This window comes from Macaca fascicularis, chromosome 6 (assembly GCF_037993035.2).
Source record: "Macaca fascicularis isolate 582-1 chromosome 6, T2T-MFA8v1.1".
Taxonomy (NCBI): Eukaryota; Metazoa; Chordata; class Mammalia; order Primates; family Cercopithecidae; genus Macaca; species Macaca fascicularis.
The window spans coordinates 38,028,340-38,046,574 of record NC_088380.1 but is presented as its reverse complement, the minus strand read 5'-3'; the positions used below and the strand labels follow the sequence as shown (position 1 = coordinate 38,046,574).

General features: G+C 38.2%; 1 protein-coding gene across 11 annotated transcripts in view; it reads right to left on the bottom strand.

Annotated features, from left to right (window-relative positions):
• WDR70 (WD repeat domain 70) overlaps window positions 1-18,235 on the bottom strand; it is a 382,962-nt gene that overhangs the window by 34,749 nt on the left and 329,978 nt on the right. For all 11 annotated transcript variants that reach the window (XM_065546168.1, XM_045393640.2, XM_005556746.4 and 8 more), the window contains 2 exons: window positions 3,364-3,464; window positions 1,638-1,717 (listed from right to left, as the gene is read on the bottom strand). In XM_065546168.1, the coding sequence (XP_065402240.1) occupies window positions 1,638-1,717; window positions 3,364-3,464 (181 nt within the window). The remainder of the gene's footprint in view (window positions 1-1,637; window positions 1,718-3,363; window positions 3,465-18,235) is intronic.

Sequence of the window (18,235 nt, the reverse complement as noted above, 5' to 3'; positions counted from 1 at the left end):
TTACAGGACCCAAATGTAAATAATGCCAATAGCTTGCTGTCAGTCCTGAAGTCTCCTCAGATGTCTCATAAACACTGGAATCACTTTACACGTTTCTGAAATGTGACCACCTCTCAGGAGGAGTTGACAACACTGAGTAACCGGAAGGGAGGAACACTTACCCCACTAAAACTGGGATAAAGGTTGCCATGAATGCAACGGGTGCCTAAATCTCTTGGCGTGGGGACTTAATGGGGCCTTATCCCTCCTGCTATATGGTAGCAAAATAAGAAAATAAGAACCAAAGCAATATGTGTTCAATTGCTGTTGCTGTTTACTCAATGTCAAAATTAAATTTCAGAATATAAAAGATTGTAAGAATTTAAAAGGAAAACAGTATAATATTCTAGGGGAAAAGGAAAGAGTTATTAGGGAAGTATTAAATAACTCTTTTTCTTGCCCCCAAAAAGTACCAGCACAATTTCTTTTGACTCTTACATGCAGATTAAACCCCTTTTAAAAGAAACTTTTCCCAGGGGACCAGGGGAAGGAAGGGAAAGGTTAAAGGGAATTTATAATATCAATAAAATGTCTATGACACCTCAAACCTTCTACCTTCTACCTATACTGCCAACTAGGGCCGGACCATATCACTCACCAGTAAAACATGCCTGCCTTGAGTCAGGGGAGCTGAGAAACACAGCCACCGGTCACTCAGTTGGGCAACACAACACAACAGTATTTTTAGGAGGTGGAAAAATAGCTTTTCACTTCAAACGACTGGAGGAATTTAAGTAGGCCGCATGTAATTACATGAGCTAGACTGGTTATGACAGTGACTTTAACACTTCTACTCTTGCAAAAAGTATCATGGGATCTCTTTACTGGTCATAAGCTCCAAGGGACTTGGTCTCATATGAGACCCACCACCAGTGAGAAAACCCGGCAGTACAGCGCCCCCTGGGCTCCAGACTGAGTCACTGATAAAGTCCACAGGGCCATCCGCTAACGATAATCGCTGTAGTATCCATTCTTTCTTTCCTAGCTGTCACCTGTTGCAGGTTTGAGATTGTGGCTCTGGGAACACATATCTACCAGATTAATGAGGTTGTGTGACATATCTGAGAGAAACCACTCTGCCCTAGTAACCTTTCTACTCATACCCCAGGTAGTTAATTTTATATACAAATTACTGCGGATCAGTCTAGCACATGGTCATAGAATTTCAGAGGAAGCTGGAACAGACCCTTCCTCTAGTTGCCGTACTCTCCTGATTAAAAGTTAAGTTGTTCAACATCACATTGCCAGTCAGTGGTGGAACTGGACAAACCCAGGCCTCCTGATTCCAAGACCAGCACTCTTTCTTGTTTACACTTAGAACAGACTGTTACTCTTGAAAAAACTGCTATAATGTATTGGGCTCACATAGGCTTTTTCCTTTTGGGTTGAAAGCTGCAGAAATAACCCTGTCTCTGTGATGAGTCACAAAAGCCAAAGAGGTTAGCTGTTACATGACTCCTAGTCCTATCCAGATGAATGGGCAATTTTGTAATATATGCCTGAATTCTGAGGGCTTTCTCTGTCTCTAAAGCTATGCAATCAAAACCACATGAGAGCAGAAGAGAGATGCATGATTGAGAGGCATGTTAACGACTTACGGGTGATGATGTAGTCCTGAGTTAGAGTCTCAGCTTGTTTTGCCTTCCGCTGGGTTTTAACCACACATAATTTTGCTCCCCTGAGGGGTGTAAAAGCAAATTGTTTTCTTTACTTGGTCTTAGAAACAGAAAATTTCATGTTGAAAACATGAGATACTTTCAGGAACATACTCTGTGCATGTACTTCATCTACACAAGTCCTTGACCTTCTGAGGGATGGCAACAGATGGGTTCTCAGTGATAAAAGCTTAAATTTATGGAAAAGCAAGTCTGTCAGTCAGTGGTTATTACCAAGCAAGAGGGTTGGAGAGGTAACAGGGCAACAGGACACAAGTTTACAAAGCCTACAGGAATAATGTGAAATTTTAAGATCTTAATAAAATTACCCAACCTTTTAACTCTAAAGGTCATAGGGTTAAAATTTTAGTTTATGTCTCGGATGAAAGCAACCTGGGTGGTCTACACCCCAAATGGCATATGTCCACTTTTCAAATACAAGCGTACAAGTGTCTGGAACTGAGTTGGCTTGGCAGTGTTGCCAAGGGGCTACGGCCTAAGAATGTGTGGGATTAACCAAAAATGTGCTTAGAACATTGCACTTCTCCTTAGTAGTAGAGCGTTATCCTTTTCAAGAGAAGTAAATACAAATAAGTAAATTTCTTAAAGCAAAGCTTCCACAGAAAGTGCCTTCTAAATGGGTGCTATCAAATGAGGCTCATCATTTTCTCAAGTGAAGCAGACTCGAATCCGAAGTACATTAGCATTTTTAATTTCTTTTTCAAAAAAACAAATAAAATCCTATTTGTTTTCAAATACCATAAATATACTTTATTGTATAAGGCCAGGATTCCAACTCTAGTCCAGGAAGCTCTGAAGGAAGACGGGGCTGTCTGCTTCTATTCAGAGCAAAATTATGGCCAATGAATATTCATCAATAGAGGGTGGCTTTCCTTTCCTCAAAGGAGGTGGGACCTTAAAACAAGTTTATATGGGACCCCAGTGATTTTCACATGTGAATTTTAATGCTAGTTAACCAAGTCTTACTCTAAAGAAAGAGCTAATCAGTCACTGTACTTTAAGAGAGAGAAACAAAACCATTTTTTTTGGGTGATGACACATATCCGTCTTTGTGCCTAAGCAAAATGGAAATAACTGAGGAACTGACTGAACCTCTAGTTACATTTTCAGACTTTTGAAATACAGTGGTATACTTAAGTCTGAAACTTGGGTGGGCATGGGGGTGGAAGGGAAACGTATCTGTGCTGTCCTTTTCTGCGGGCAGAGAATAATCTTGCCAAACACCCAAACCAGTAACTGCTAGAAGCCAAAAAAGAAAGAAGCGAAATGGACAAGCTGATTCCATTTCCTGTAAGTGGTTAGTTCCCTGCTTTGTTAATCTCTTACATGTATCGCTGCTAATGCCTCTGTCCAGGGTGGTATGCAAAGTAGGCAGAACATTTTTCCCCCTTGCACTCAACATTTCAGCTAAACAACTGCAAATCCCCAGGAAACTTTCGCTTTGAATTCAGTGTGGATCAAGGGCGATATTCAAATCCTTTTTAAAGCACAATATCAGGAGTTTGAGGCTTTACTTTGTGCCAGCTGCATTTTCTAAATGGGTGGATCTCCATCAAAGTGGGAAATGAATAAAAGCGGGGGGTGGGAGGGAAATCCCTCCCCCCCAGTTGTTGTCATCCATCTAAAACAGGCAATACTTATGAAATACCTCTGACTCTTGTTGGGGTCGTAATAGACTTTAGCCAATCCATTTCCAGTTCCAACCATGATCTGGTTCAGCTTTGGATGCCACAGGCAGCGAACAACACTCTGCAAAGGAAAGGTGCAGTGGCTGACTAAAGAGGCCAGATAAAAATGGAAACAATCCTGCTAGTACTTTGATGACTAGTCTACTATATCAAATATCATCCTGATGGTTTACCTCTAACTTTTATACATTTTCTTTTAAACCATAAAGTTGTGTTCCTGAAGTTAAGTTCCATTCCATCACTTATTATCTGGGTGATACTCCATAAAAATAAAAAAGATGTTCTCTTCCTGACATTATCTCCCTTTCTGAACAGCCTTGAAACCGCAAAATTAGGTTTCCCAGGTCCATTACCACGTGAGGCTGGCATCATGAAATGCTAGATCCACATAACTCAGTTACACTTACCACTGAAGTGGATTTCATGCTGTTACACACATACAATATGTCCCTCTTGACGGCAGATTGAGACCAGGTGGTTATTGTTTTTAGTTCACAAAGATCCAAATCTCATAAAGCTTTTTCAAAAACAATATACATTTGTAGGCACTTAATAATGTCTCCCTATCTATGAGATAAAACAGCAGGATAACAGCAGAAGTAAAACAGATACAAAATATGAAGACTTGACATTAACCTGAATGAAAAGCAGTTTAAGAGAAGGTTCACTGGAAGTTATGATCCTATGAATTCATTACTGGTGAGGAAAATAAGTGGTGCTCTGGGACTGAAAAGAACCACAAGTTCTCAGTGAGAACTATACCCTGTTTTTAATTTTTGTCTGTGGCAAGAGGGCAGAGGTGGGAGGGATAGCGTGGATAGAATTAAACAGAAAAAAGATGAAGCTAATGTTGGTAAACAGAAACCCCATGTACTAGGTTCTATAGAACTCACTCTGATAGAACAAGATATGAGTGGAAGCATTAAATCAATGATTATTAATAATCTATCACTTGCCAAACTATATATAGGGACTAAAGGGGAAAAGGGTACGATTAGATATTAGCATTTTATAGTTCTAGTGGTAAAATGAAAATCATGACTACTGTCTCCTAAATCTACTTTGGGCTGAATTTCTTTGGTTCCTTGTCTCTAATCATTCCACTCTTTTGTTAAGATAGAATATCTTGAAATCTCTGAGATCCTTTTCGATAGAATATTAACTCCCAGCTGGGCATGGTGGCATGTGCCTGTAGTCCCAGCTACTCAGGAGGCCGAGGCACGAAGATCGCTTGAGCCTAGGAGTTTGAGGCTTCAGTGAGCTATGATTGTGCCACTGCATTCCAGCCTGGGTGACAGAGTGCAAAGGGAGGGAGGGAGGGAGGGAGGGAAGGTAAAAATTCAGACTCCCATGTGAATGGTAAAAAAAATATGCAAAAAAATAGGTAAATGGCTACAAACCCTTACCTGATATTCCAGAGGAATTAAGGAGAAAGCTGAAAAGAGTCTACAAGACATTTATTTAATTCATATCTGATTTAACAGACTTACTCTAGAAGAGTGGTTCTTAATCTATGTACCACTGAAGAGGACTGGGATATTGTACAGAGAAAATCAAATCAGAATGGCTGTTTTCCCCATTAGTTGGGGGGAAAATTAAGTTAAAAGGGCAGGTTTTCACAGTTTAGGCTTTCTTTCCACAATTTTTCTCAAATCTATGGTACCTGCTACTCAGGTTAGCAAGTGCTAAAAGATGATAAAACAAATATAATAGTGAGTAAATATTAACAGAAAAACTTGAAAAAATAAGATATATTTAATTTGATAGTTTGGGTATTCTGGGGAGGGGGGTTGTTGTTGCTTTGTACCTATGCTTGTAAAACCTACTTTATAATACATACATTAAAAAGTCACATTTTCTCCTAATAAAATTGCTCCTGGTTGGGAAGATGGAATTAAGTTTCTCAACAGCTCATGGTCTACAAAGTGCAGCTTCTAGGTGCTCCACCACTGAGACTAATTTGAGATAAACCACTGGAAATTCCCAGATGGTCAAGCCAGGTATATGGAAACATGAGGAGAGTCACAAACATAACTTCATGAAGTCATGTTTATGAAACCCTATCTAGAAGAAATCCATCCGAGTCAAGACTCATCTCTTTTAGTCTTTGCTTAAATGTCGTTGCTATTCAGACCACTCAATTTAAAACGGTGCCCCAGAACTCCCCTTACTCTGCTTTTCTTTTTTTTATAGTATGTATCACCTTTTAATATAATATATAACTTATTTATTAATGATGCTGATTGCCCTCCCCACTAGAACACATGTTTCATGGGCAAAGATCTCAGTTAGTTTTGTTTGGCAACATATCCCAAGTGCCTAGATTAGTGTCTGGTGCTCAACAAATGTTCACCGAAGGATGAATTAAAAGCTACAGTTCACCCATGCCTAAATGGATTGCTCTGCTAGGTAAAGCTGGAGACAATTTCCTAATTAAAATCATTACTCCATGAGGAATAATTTGATTTCCTCATATCATTATTATACTCAGGTATCCTACAAATGTAGCAGGGTTAGATTCCTCCTAATGTGGTCCTAGAGAGAGAGAATGTACATGAATCACAGAGCAATGAAAGGGGCTGTCAAAGGCTTTCAGAAATCTCAGCCACCCATAAATGGCCCAGGACAATATTAAGGGCATAGTATTAGAGTTATTTCTCTTTCTTGGTTCTCTAGAGGTCCAGCTAAGCAGTCTAAGATTACTAGTTCTCAAATATGTTTTCAAGTGAGCAGGATACAGAATTGGAAAAGATCCACAATGTAGGCCTGATAAATTCCAAGACATCCAGCCAAACAGGCAGTTTCCAGGGGCAGCAGGTTACTGTTACTCTCTCCCTCTTCACTGAGGGTGTAAATGTTAGAGAGAAGCAACTGCATAAGCCAACAGACCAAGGTCTGATTGCTTTCCAGGGAGTCCAAGGACACCTCACCTCTATTCCTGTCCACATCCTGTACCCTCCAGAGCCTTTACACACACATATAGCTGGTTAATATACATTCTTAGGGAGAAGCATATTTACCCTCCTTTCACACCAAAACAGGGAGAGGCAAGTAAGACCCCTTAAACTAAACAGTCATTCCAGAGCCCCATGCACTGTGGCAATGAGAAACCAAAGCAGCCAATGAGAGGCCTGTGAGCAATCTAACTTAGGCAGAGGATACTTAAGGCTCAATTACCCTAATACCAGTTATTAATCAACTACTACAAGGATTCTAAAACACGAAATGAAGAAACAAAATTTAAAGTCAAAGGTGGGTGGGCCTTTTTTGTTTATTAATATTTATTGTGTGTGTTTAGCTAACCTTTGTAAACTTTGCAGCTAATGCGGCTCCACACTTTATCCTGTCAAGGAAATGCATCTTATAGCAGAGAGCTGGCTACCTGCCAAACCAAACAATCCCTGAGACTGCGGCAGGGCTGGGAAGCAAGCTGAGCTGCCACGCTGCTAACTTGTCAAACATACATACCGGGCTTTGCTTAACAACAATGCGACACGTGCCTGCTAGAAGCCTAAGGAACCATCATCAGAAGACAGATGAGCTATAAATACTTAGAAAGAGTAAAATCCCTCTATCAACCAACCACCCCAAACTTTCTTCATCCTGTTCTTGAAGAAGTGCTTCTTTACTGGGAGTGTGACATACTCAGACCTATGGATTTACTGAGAAATATAGCAAATAAAGCATAGAGAGCACATTTGAATCAAAGGGCCAGAGAACCAGTCAGGACCATCAAGACATGAGATCTACGGAATCAAAGAGAAAGTCCTCACATTGTATCATGAGACTCAAATGGCAAAAGGCCACTGCAGTGCAAAGAACTAGGTTCTGAAATTAGTCTGCATATTTTAATAAACTGATTTGCTTAATTAAATTGACAAAGTGTTTTATTCTTACACTAATCTACTTCAATTCCCAAAACATGTGGGTTCACTAATGGCTTCCTCTAGCTGTCGAAGTTGAACTATACATTTCAGCACAAAATTAAGCTTATTCTTTTAAACCAAAGCCCATTTTCATTTTAACACTTTAATTTGGTAGTGGAGGGTAACCATAAATTTGCCCAAAAATAAGAGACAAGAATTGGAATAGGAGACCATACGCATGACTAGAAGGAGTTACAAGACCTTAATGTGCTCAATGGAGAGACTTTTTTCTTCCCTGCAGAGAGCAAAGAAAAAAGAGAGGGGTAGGCTGGGGAGAAAGACAGCACGATGTCAAGCTAGCAGTGTCAAAATTCCAAATTAGGAATTTTGAAATTATCCCTTAGCAAAAGTGAAAAGGCCACGAAAATTTCCAAATAATTTATTTCTGTGGTTTTTTTGTTTACTTTTAGAGAAACCAGGGAAGCAAATAAGGGGAGGAGGAAAAGGAAACCAAAGAGAGAAATGATTTACATTTTAGGACATGGTAGAAAGGGAACTATTAGGTACTGGAACTTTGTATTATTTTATATAATTGAGTCCTCACAACTACTACAAAATTAATAATCTCATCCCATCTCACAGATGAAGAAACTGAGGTTGTAGAGAGTGGTAACTTTCCCAAGGTCACATAATAACTTGCACATAGAGGAGCTTGGTCAGTAAGCAGATTTCTCCAACTTCACTGTTTACTCCCTTACTACTTAACCATGCAAAGTTCTATTTGGAAAGATGGGGAGGAAAGGAGGTAGCAGACATTTAATCATATCCAAACTCACCTAACCCAGCAGAAACCTTAGCAAGTTTGTATTAAAAAGCAGGAATTACTAAAATCATTTACAAAAAAAAAAGCCCACTAGTTCCCAGTTCACAAATGTTACTATAAAAGAAATCATGCCTGCATAACATCTTAGGGATCTGCAATGCACATATCTAAACACCGCCCTTATTCTACATGCTAAAAGAAAGCCAACAGCCTTCATAATTTTATACCTTAAACATGATTATGTTGAAACCTCATTTCCGGATCCTCCACAGCTGCTGACCCATAATGTAAACCAAACTCCATCTGGTTTTTTCACATTTGGTTTTTGTCATATAGTACAAGAATGGATAAGGTAAGGCCGTGATTCCCTGAACAAGCATTTTTCACAATTTTCAAATGAAAAGCCTGACACCTGACCGTGAAGGAGACTGTCACACAATTTTGCAGACTTGTATAGAGGCAGTCTTAGAGTTACAGACATCCTCGGGACTATCCAACACATTTGAATGGGGGTGTGTGTGTGTGTGTGTGTGCAGATTCCAGACACTAAGAAAGCAGATCAAGATGTGAACCCAAAACAAATAAAAAGAAAACAGATAAGATCAAAAAAATACTGGAGAAAGAACTTTCTTCAGATTTCCACAAGCCCAAGATTTTCTTCACAGAGAAAGAAAAACTATTTCTATATTAAAATATTGGGCCAGGGAAGTGTAAGAGTAAAATGGGAATTGTTTCAACTTTTCCAGGCTATTTTTCCTGTCTTTGTTCCCTCCATTCTCTCCCAAAGCCTTGCTTTGCTCAGACTTGGGATGGCTTTGCCGCATGCATGGGCCACAAGACTTGGCTTCATCCCTCTAAAGTTCAGGAAGCAAATATGGTGAGTAAGCCCCAGTCTCCAATAACTAAGAGTCATCAGCACCACCTGATTTCTACAGACATCCCCTCAATGGAAAAGTTTAAAGGCAGACATTTTCTCTACACATCTTGCTAAGTGAGCATATGCCTCTCCTTTACCCCTCCTTTACATTCCCCCAGTTCCAAGGAAGTTCTACCATGGGCCAGACTTGGGGCAACTGTCTGTTTTTTTTTATTTTTTTTCCCCAGAAATCTTCTCAATCTTCTCCCTTCCCTATCCTGAAAAATTCTCTAATAGGCCAGACAGGAGTGCAATGGTGAAAAGAAAAAATGCCATAGTATTTTCATAAATGTGGGGGCTGCTGCAGAAAAACCAAGTAAGAGAAAGTGTTGCTTTGCACCTGTCATACATATTTGATACAGATGCATAGATTATGTGTTTTAAAAACTGGCATCTAATTATCAAATTAATTCCCATCAAACTCGTGAAAAATGCTTTTACTAAAAGTAACTCATTTACAGTCTGTGCGATAAAATAAAGATAACCATTAAAACAGCAAAAATCTGGAACCTAGTAGTCATCCTTGGCACTAAATGAATCCCATCTGTATCTGATAATAAACCTGCCTAAAGAATTTCATCACGAGAAAAAGTTCTCAGAGAAAATGGAAGGTCTCTTGAGAAAGAAAATTAAATACAATGTTGTTCATCTAATTCAAAACAGTAAAGGTCGGCTCCAACCCTGTTACTTGAGAAGAATTTGTGAAGGCAAAGAAGGCACAAGTAATGACTGAAGAAAGTCTGGTAATTATTCTTACTAATGACAGCCTGTGAGCAGGAAACAAACAGGAGACTGAGAACAGGAGTCCACAGGGTGAGTGACCCAGGTGGGTGGTCATCCTACAAGGCAAATGACCCCAGAGGTCCCACCCCAGGGGATCCACTTAGATGCAGCAGAGCTTCCCACTAGTGGGCACAGAATGGGATACCAAGATATGGTAGGTGTGTCAAGATATGGAGCTCATGCCTAAGAGGAGCCTCAGGCGCTGGGGCCTCAGGCTAGTCATTTCTACAGAAGAGGAGCCTTATCTGTTTATATGAGATATTATCACTTAAGACCCACACTGTAAACCAAACTCCACCTGGTTTTTCTATGTTTGGTCTACATAGACCCGGGCTCCTTTACATTTCTTCATTTATCAACAGAAATAGGCATAAAGATAATGACCACCAATCCTGTGTTTATATATACAAAACAGTAATGCATGAAACTTATTAAATCTCTAACTGCTAGATAAAAAAACATATGTAATCAGATCTTGGAAATCATTATGTATGTAAAACCAAGAAAACACAGGAAAAGCTGAATCTTCCTGTATAGACAAACTACACAGGGTATGTAAAATATTATTTATCTTACTATAGTACAGGTAAAGGTGTTTTAAATATTATACTTTTATTTAGTCCTTTGGGGGTGTCACAACCCATCCTCCTACAAGACCATTATCTATCATTTCCAAAAAGGAAAAATACTATCCTGGGATACATTTTAATTATAGACCTTGTTCTTCCCCACACTATACATACTTGTGAAAGTTTGGCCAGAATTCTGATACGACAGCTGGAAAACTTGTTACCAAAGATCATTCATCAGATTCAGGCTGAGGGAGAAAAACTGTCAGAAAATCCTACAAGACATAAAGTCCTTTACTTGGTCCCTCAGTGGGATGTGATATGGTGCTAGGGTTAGACAGTCGAGCTCTAGTCATTACTGTATTATTTGTTTACACATTATGAAAAGTATCATTCTGAACATTTTTAAACATCTACAAATCAAGTTCTCTTTTTTTACATTTTATAGAGGAAGTATGTTTCTCCCTAGTGAATAATAAGTATTACCTAATAAGTAAATATAATAATATAATAATAAAATTAATAAGTATTACCTAGTGGCTGATTCCTTATCTAGCTTTGCCATTCATGGCAATCATGTCTACACAAGTTTAAATACCTACTAAATAAATGTAAATACTTATTAAATAAAATATCAAACTCTTGTGTAGAGAAGGGGGGAAAAAAGTTCCTGTTTAAGCAAAAGGGATACCCTGACTATTTCCATTGTTTTGAAGGACTACAAACAGAAGCAGAAAAACCTTCATTTGCAAATGCTGGCACTACTAAGGAGTGGATTTTTAAAATATAGCTTGTTATGGGGTTAAATGATACCAGGAAATGGATAAACTATTAAACTGGATAAGCCCTCCTTTTGGTCCTCATTCTTTTGCTCACAAAGTCTAAGATAGCACGTGATTGGCCCTTCATCTCACATTGTAACTTCCCAAATGAGATCATTGTTAAATAGGTGGTCATAGGAAAGGACGCTTCACTGCAGGGTTTGAATCTGGATTCCTACAGTAAACATTATTTCAAAGAAGAGAACATTGAATAGAGAATCTAAAAAACTGCACCTGAATCAAGAATGTGCTAGTTACAAAAAATTTATAAAGTTAATTGAGGCCAGGCATGACAGCTCACTCAGCACCTTGGGAGGCTGAGTTGGGTAGATCAACTGAGATCGGGAGTTCGAGACCAGCCTGGCCAACATGGTGAAACCCTGTCTCTACTAAGAAAAAAAAAAAATTAGCTGGGCGTGGTGATGCATGCTTGTAATCCCAGCTACTTGAGAGGCTGAGGCACAAGAATCACTTGAACCCAGGAGGTGGAGGTTGCAGTGAGCTGAGATCACACCACTGCACTCCAGCCCAGGCAACAGAGCAAGACTATGTTTCAAAAAACAAAATAAAATAAAATAAATTAAAAAAAAAAGAGATAATAAAGATGAGAAAAACAAAGTGATAAGTACTATATCACATCAGTATCTGTCCCGTATTCTAATGAACAGTAGTGATTAGACTTCTGATAAAGTGTCAAATTCAAAGAAATAACTTTTGCTTCAAAGCACAGAGTACAGGTTACAAAATACATCCAGGAAACATATCATATTCATTAATAGTGTAAGAACCAAAACAAATTATATTCAGTGGAGTTTAAATTACCAATATTTTAAGCATCTGCAGTAAATCTGTGTTTCCTCTAATGAACCCAAAACCTGGTTATTTGTAGTAAATCCGAAAAAAGGATCATCTAAAGTTTTAAAGAAGTAGACAATTAAAATAAATGTATACTTCTTTCATCAATTCTAAAAGAAAATGTGGCCGGGCATGGTGGCTCTCGCCTATAATCCCAACACTCTGGGAGGCTGAGGCGGGTGGATCACAAGGTCAGGAGGAGTTCAAGACCAGCCTGGCCAAGATGGTGAAACTCCATCTCTACTAAAACTACAAAAATTAGCCAGGCATGGTGGCAGGTGCCTGTAATTCCCAGCTACTCGGGAGGCTGAGGCAGGAGAATCGCTTGAACCCAGGGAACAGAAGTTGCAGTGAGCCGAGATCATGCCACTGCACTCCAGCCTGGGCAACAGAGTGAGACTCTGTCTCAAAGAAAAGAAAAAAAGAAAATACATGCACTGAAATTCCAAATTGATTTTTAGAAACTATTAACCAAAAAATAAAAACTTGAGAAGGTGGTAAGGAATAGGACATTACAGTTAGTCCCAACAAGAATGTAACAGAAAAAAATGTAATAAAAGGTAAAGCAAAATTAATAAATACATCTTCACTGAGCATCTACTATGTGTCATGTATTATGTGAATAAACATTAGTAATATGATGATGCCCTCACCACCCACATGACACCATTAGCCCTGAGGAGACCCTTACTTCAATTTGGTCACTGGAGAATTTAGAAATGGCTGAGAAGAGAGTATCAAAGACAACAGAAGTGTGGAGAAAACAAGATCCACAAGGAAATGTTAACAAACAAAAAAGAACAAAAGACTAAGTTTGGTTCCCTCAGACAAAGACAAGACTGAACAGTAACTTTATAATCTTCAAGGAAACAGAGGATGTTAACCAGCTGTTCTCCAACTCCATGAGGACCAGAGCAAAGGATGTAGGCTCTAAACATGAGAATGTGAGGCTAAAAGTAAAGAAAAAAAATGATCTGATGGTGAGGGATTTCATACACAGAAATGAACTCTTTAGGGAAGTTGTAAAATCTGTTAAGTCTAATTTTTATACAGGAGAGTTATGTCCTAGTGTGTAGGTAGGCAAGAGGAATGAGCTCTGGAAAATAATACTGAGAAACTGAGCCAAGTATGCTTAATACCAATGGCAGCTAATTAAGCAAAAGCCAGTAGCTCTTCCTTGTGGCATAGCTATGTCAAGGGAACATACCACCCAAGTAAGAGAGGTGACTCATTCTAGGATCAATGACATTATTTTATTTCCTACCATATGAATGTCCCTCCAAACGTGTAGCTAACTTAGAAGCTTCCTCCTAGGCACATCTGCTATAATCCGTACTGCTTCATTTTGTTTTTTCCATCACCATTGTAGACAGTAGAAACATAACTCCATTCAGTCTCTCCCTCTGAATGTTGTTTAAAAACCAGGGCAGAAGGCATAGGGTACCTATCTGAGGACTCTGAAAAGTAAACAGTAGTAGGTGGATTTGGGAAGAAGTCCAAAATTCAATGTATCACTCAAGCAGAAGTGAGTTACCATTTCCCCAACTCTAGTCTCCACCAATAATAATAATAAAAAAATAAAAAAATAAAAATCTGTGACAAACAAAACATCAACATTTTAAATAAAGACAGGATCAGTCCAACTGAGTTTTCCTTTTGCCTTAGGCTGTAATATAGCTTGGCACAGCACTGTTACTGATCCCATTTTTATTTAAAAATTTGGTATTTTATTCACCACAGATTTCTTGCGTTTTTTATATTGTTGCATTAAAATGTTATTTATCTTGATTACTAAGTGTTTTAGCGCCCCTCTAAACTTTGTGATTGAGGAAGGCATCTCACTTGCCTCACCCTAATCCTGGTCCTGTCTGTGGAAATATTGTCTTCCACAAAACCAGTCCCTGGTGCCAAAAAAGTTGGGGACTGCTGATTTATATGACATTCTCGAAACCATAACACAACAATGTTGGAGAACAGATCAGTGAATGCCAGGGCTTAGGAGTTGGAGGTGGAAGAAGGGGTGAGTGTGTAAACTATAGAGGGATAGCAAAAAGGAGTTTTTAGGGGGTGTTCTGTATACTGATTGTGTTGATAGTGATTACATGAATCTATACATGCGTTAAAAATTACAGAACTGTGTGCTTTCTTAAAAAGGTCAATTTTACAGTATCATAATTTTTTAAAATAATAAAAAGGAATCAGCACTAAACTAGTTCCCATCATCTTCCCTACCTGAAAACATGTTAGATTTTATGTCATAGATATTAACAGTTAAACCACCATGAAATCTGAGGTATCTTTTCTCTTTACTCTCGTGTGCCTACAGATAAACGTTCAACTGTATTCTTCAAATATGAAGAACAACTGTTCTGGAACCTTCATAATATAGATACCACTAGGTGAATTTAGAGATGGCTGAGAAGAGTATCAAAGAACTAATTTAAGTAATTTAATCAAGTCTTATTGATGCTGGCTTAGTAGGTAAGTCCAGCTGAATTCAAGTTTCCATTTAAATGTGTATGCTGCTTGCTTTAGGAAACTCCCCAAAAAGGGTTTAAGTTTTTCAAGGTGGTCTTGTAGTCCAAATTATGAAGGCAGCAAAAAGGCAATGTTGTTTTTCACCATATTCCACTGGCATCTCTTTTCTCCAGTGATTAAAGAAAATACTCCTAGAGATAGTAGTACTAAGTGACCACTGCACTTCTTGACAGTCAAACACTGTCCTAATAAGCCATGCTGGAAGTTGGCTTTTGATCCTGGAAAAAAGATAGGGCCAGAGAAAGAAACATGTACTGGCAAATTTACACTAAAACTCCATCATTTTCTACTTACTCTCAGTTTTCCTATCAAATATTCATACATCTTGGAGGACCAAGAAACAATCAGTGTTCTGAGACTCCACCTTTCTGTTCTCAGTGAGCAAGTGCTCCACACACTTATGTTAATTAGGCATACCGTCCTATCACTTGGCTGTGGCCAAATATACATATTTTATTAAATACGAATATGTTACTCAGGCTCCCTCTAGGATATGCATTGTTTAATCCTCCTTTAAAAAGTGAATTATAGTAGTATTTCATTAAGCTGGTATCACGTTATTCAAAATAATACACATAATTCAAAGCAAATGCTATTCCCTAGTCAACCAGCTGCCTGATTGCTCTATAATAAAAATCAGATAATGGAAAGCTAGTTAATTCAAAGCCCATTTTTTCCATTTCCTTGTGTTTCACATTAAAGAGGTTTCACTATATTTTAGAAGGCAGATAAATGCCAAATGTAGTCTTTCAAGTTTATTTTCAGTTAGCATTTGCAGTGCTGATAGCTCAAGTTCTCCCTGTATAACGCTACTCCTTGTATGACTCTGGGCAGAGACAATGCTTGACTCCTTTATTTCTAGAAACTTATAAGGAGGTGCAATTCTGCCTGAGTTGGGACTTTATATCAGTAAAATAGATGATTATTCTATTCCCAGTAAGAAATGAAAGAAGAGATGAGTTCCTCAACTCCTTCAGAGTCAAACTTTCACAGGTATAGTATCATCAATTTGTTTGAAGTGAATTCCCAGATCAGCTATATCCACATTCAAATGTAAGAACAAAGATACATTCCAAAGCCAATTCTGAGGACTTCTGGAATATCCATTAATTTGAATTATCTTTCTGCTTCCCTCCCTAAGTACAAATAATGGAGACTGACTGTAGTCTGAATGGCCAGTATGTCCCTTACACATTATAAATTAAGATAAGTAGCTAGGTTCATAAAGGGTCTATTATTTCATGGCTCTTTTTATCCATTTAGTCTTCCTCTTCAATCTCTCTGAATTTAAAACATCAATATTCTCTCTTAATAATAACACAAAAACTTTATTTGTGAAATGAAAAGTGTTAACACATTCATTTCCAGAATATACACTCTTTAAATTTATGTTATGCATAATTATGTTACATGTATAACATGTGTAATTATACATCACATACAAAATGTGATGTATAACATTTACAGCACGCCAGGCCTTTTCAATCAACTTGAAAGTGTTAGCACTTTCATTTCCAGAATATATGCTTTCTCAAACTATAGAGTTAGCCTCTTGAAAACAATGATGATCATAATATTTCAAACTGACAGAAGACACCAAATACTTCATATTTTGAGTTTTTGTTTTTAGAGAACATGGATGAGGCATGCATATTACACATTTCATTTCTCGCAGGAAAGGGATATTCTGAAAAACAAGCCATGATAGAAGGAAGTAAAAATGTAAGATTATCCTTGTTCTTTACTATCTAAAAAAATGTCTTAAAGAAAAACACATACTATCCAGAAATCAAAAATGAGGTTTTTTTCTTCCTTAAAAGACCTTTACTATCATATTTCTTATGTTAATATTACGATTTTCAATCAACTTTAATTAATTAATGTATTTATTTATTTATTTATTTATTTATTTTTTAAGATGGAGTCTCACCCTGTTGCCCAGGGTGGAGTGCAGTGGCACCATCTCGGCTCACCACAACCTCCACCTCCCAGGTTCAAGCTATTCTCCTTCCTCAGCCTACTGAGTAGCTGGGATTACAGGCTCCCACCACCACACCCGGCTGATTTTTGTAGTTTTAGTAGAGACAAGGTTTCATCATGTTGGCCAGGCTGGTCTTGAACTCCTGACCTAAGCTGATCCACCTGCCTTGGCCTCCCAAAATGCTGGGATTACAGGCATAAGTCACCATGCCAGGCCTTTTAAATCAACTTTAAAATGTCCAAGGCATATTAGTTGAAAATATCAAAGCATATTTCCTTTTCTGTCACTTCAGAGGCTATATGCTAGGTTATGCTAGATGTTATAGCAGTGTTTTCAAAAATAAAGGTTTAGTTTTTTAATTGTTTCTTATCCTCATTTTGTTCAGCCATTATTTACAAAAATAGAGGACTCTCACCAAAGTACCTAGGCAAACAAACAAATTAGAAAAGAAGTTAGGCTCAGGTATAAAATTTCTGGCTTTTTTCCTTTCCTCCTTTTCCCTCTTTACCCTTGGGAATGCCTGCTATCTCTGAAATTATTGCGAAAAGCAAATGAGGTACAGAGACCATGAAACAGTATCAGGTTAAAACAACCTGATTAACCATGCTTAAGTTAAAAAATATAAATGGGGCCGGGCGCAGTGGCTCAAGCCTGTAATCCCAGCACTTTGGGTGGCCGAGACGGGCGGATCACGAGGTCAGGAGATCGAGACCATCCTGGCTAACACGGTGAAACCCCGTCTCTACTAAAAAAAAAATACAAAAAACTAGCCGGGCGAGGTGGCGGGCGCCTGTAGTCCCAGCTACTCGGGAGGCTGAGGCAGGAGAATGGCGTAAACCCAGGAGGCGGAGCTTGCAGTGAGCTGAGATCTGGCCAGTGCACCCCAGCCTGGGCGACAGAGCGAGACTCTGTCTCAAAAAAAAAAAAAAAAAAAAAAAATATATATATATATATATAAATGGTAATATACTGGTATAATTGCATAAACCATGTCCCTTGGTTTATACTAGTTAAAAAGAAAATTCTATTAGTCATTTCACAATAAATTATCATTTGATGAAAAACTACCGAGCTAATAATATTGTTATTTCAGAGCATTTCCCTAAATACTGGCTCTTAAGAAAAGCTTAAAATCTAATAATTTCATCTAAATAAAATTAATTTTAAAAACTGACATGTCATCGCCAAGTTGTATTTTATCCATTCTTTCTTTCCTATGCTTTTATTATATAAAACAGAGTAATGAAAGCCCTTTACGTAATACATAAAAAGCATAACATACTGTCTTACGAAAAAAAAAAAAAACAGAAGTGAATTTGTAAACTCAAGATTCAAGTTATATTCTGGAATTCATCTTAGAAAAGAGGCCAAGCATACTATTCAAATCACAAAGAATTAGATAATAAATGAGAGGGGGGAGAGAGAGTGTGTGTGAGAGTGTGAGAGTGTGTGTGTGTGTGTGTATTAGTCCATTCTCACACTGCTAATAAAGATATACCCTAGACTGAGTAATTTATAGAAGAAAGTGGTTTAATTGACTCACAGTTCCACATGGCTGGGGAGGCCTTACAATCATGATGGAAGGTGAAGGAGGGGCAAAGCCACGTCTTACATGGCAGCAGGCAAGAGAGCAGGTGCAGGGGAACTCCCCTTTATAAAACCATCAGATCTCAAGAGACT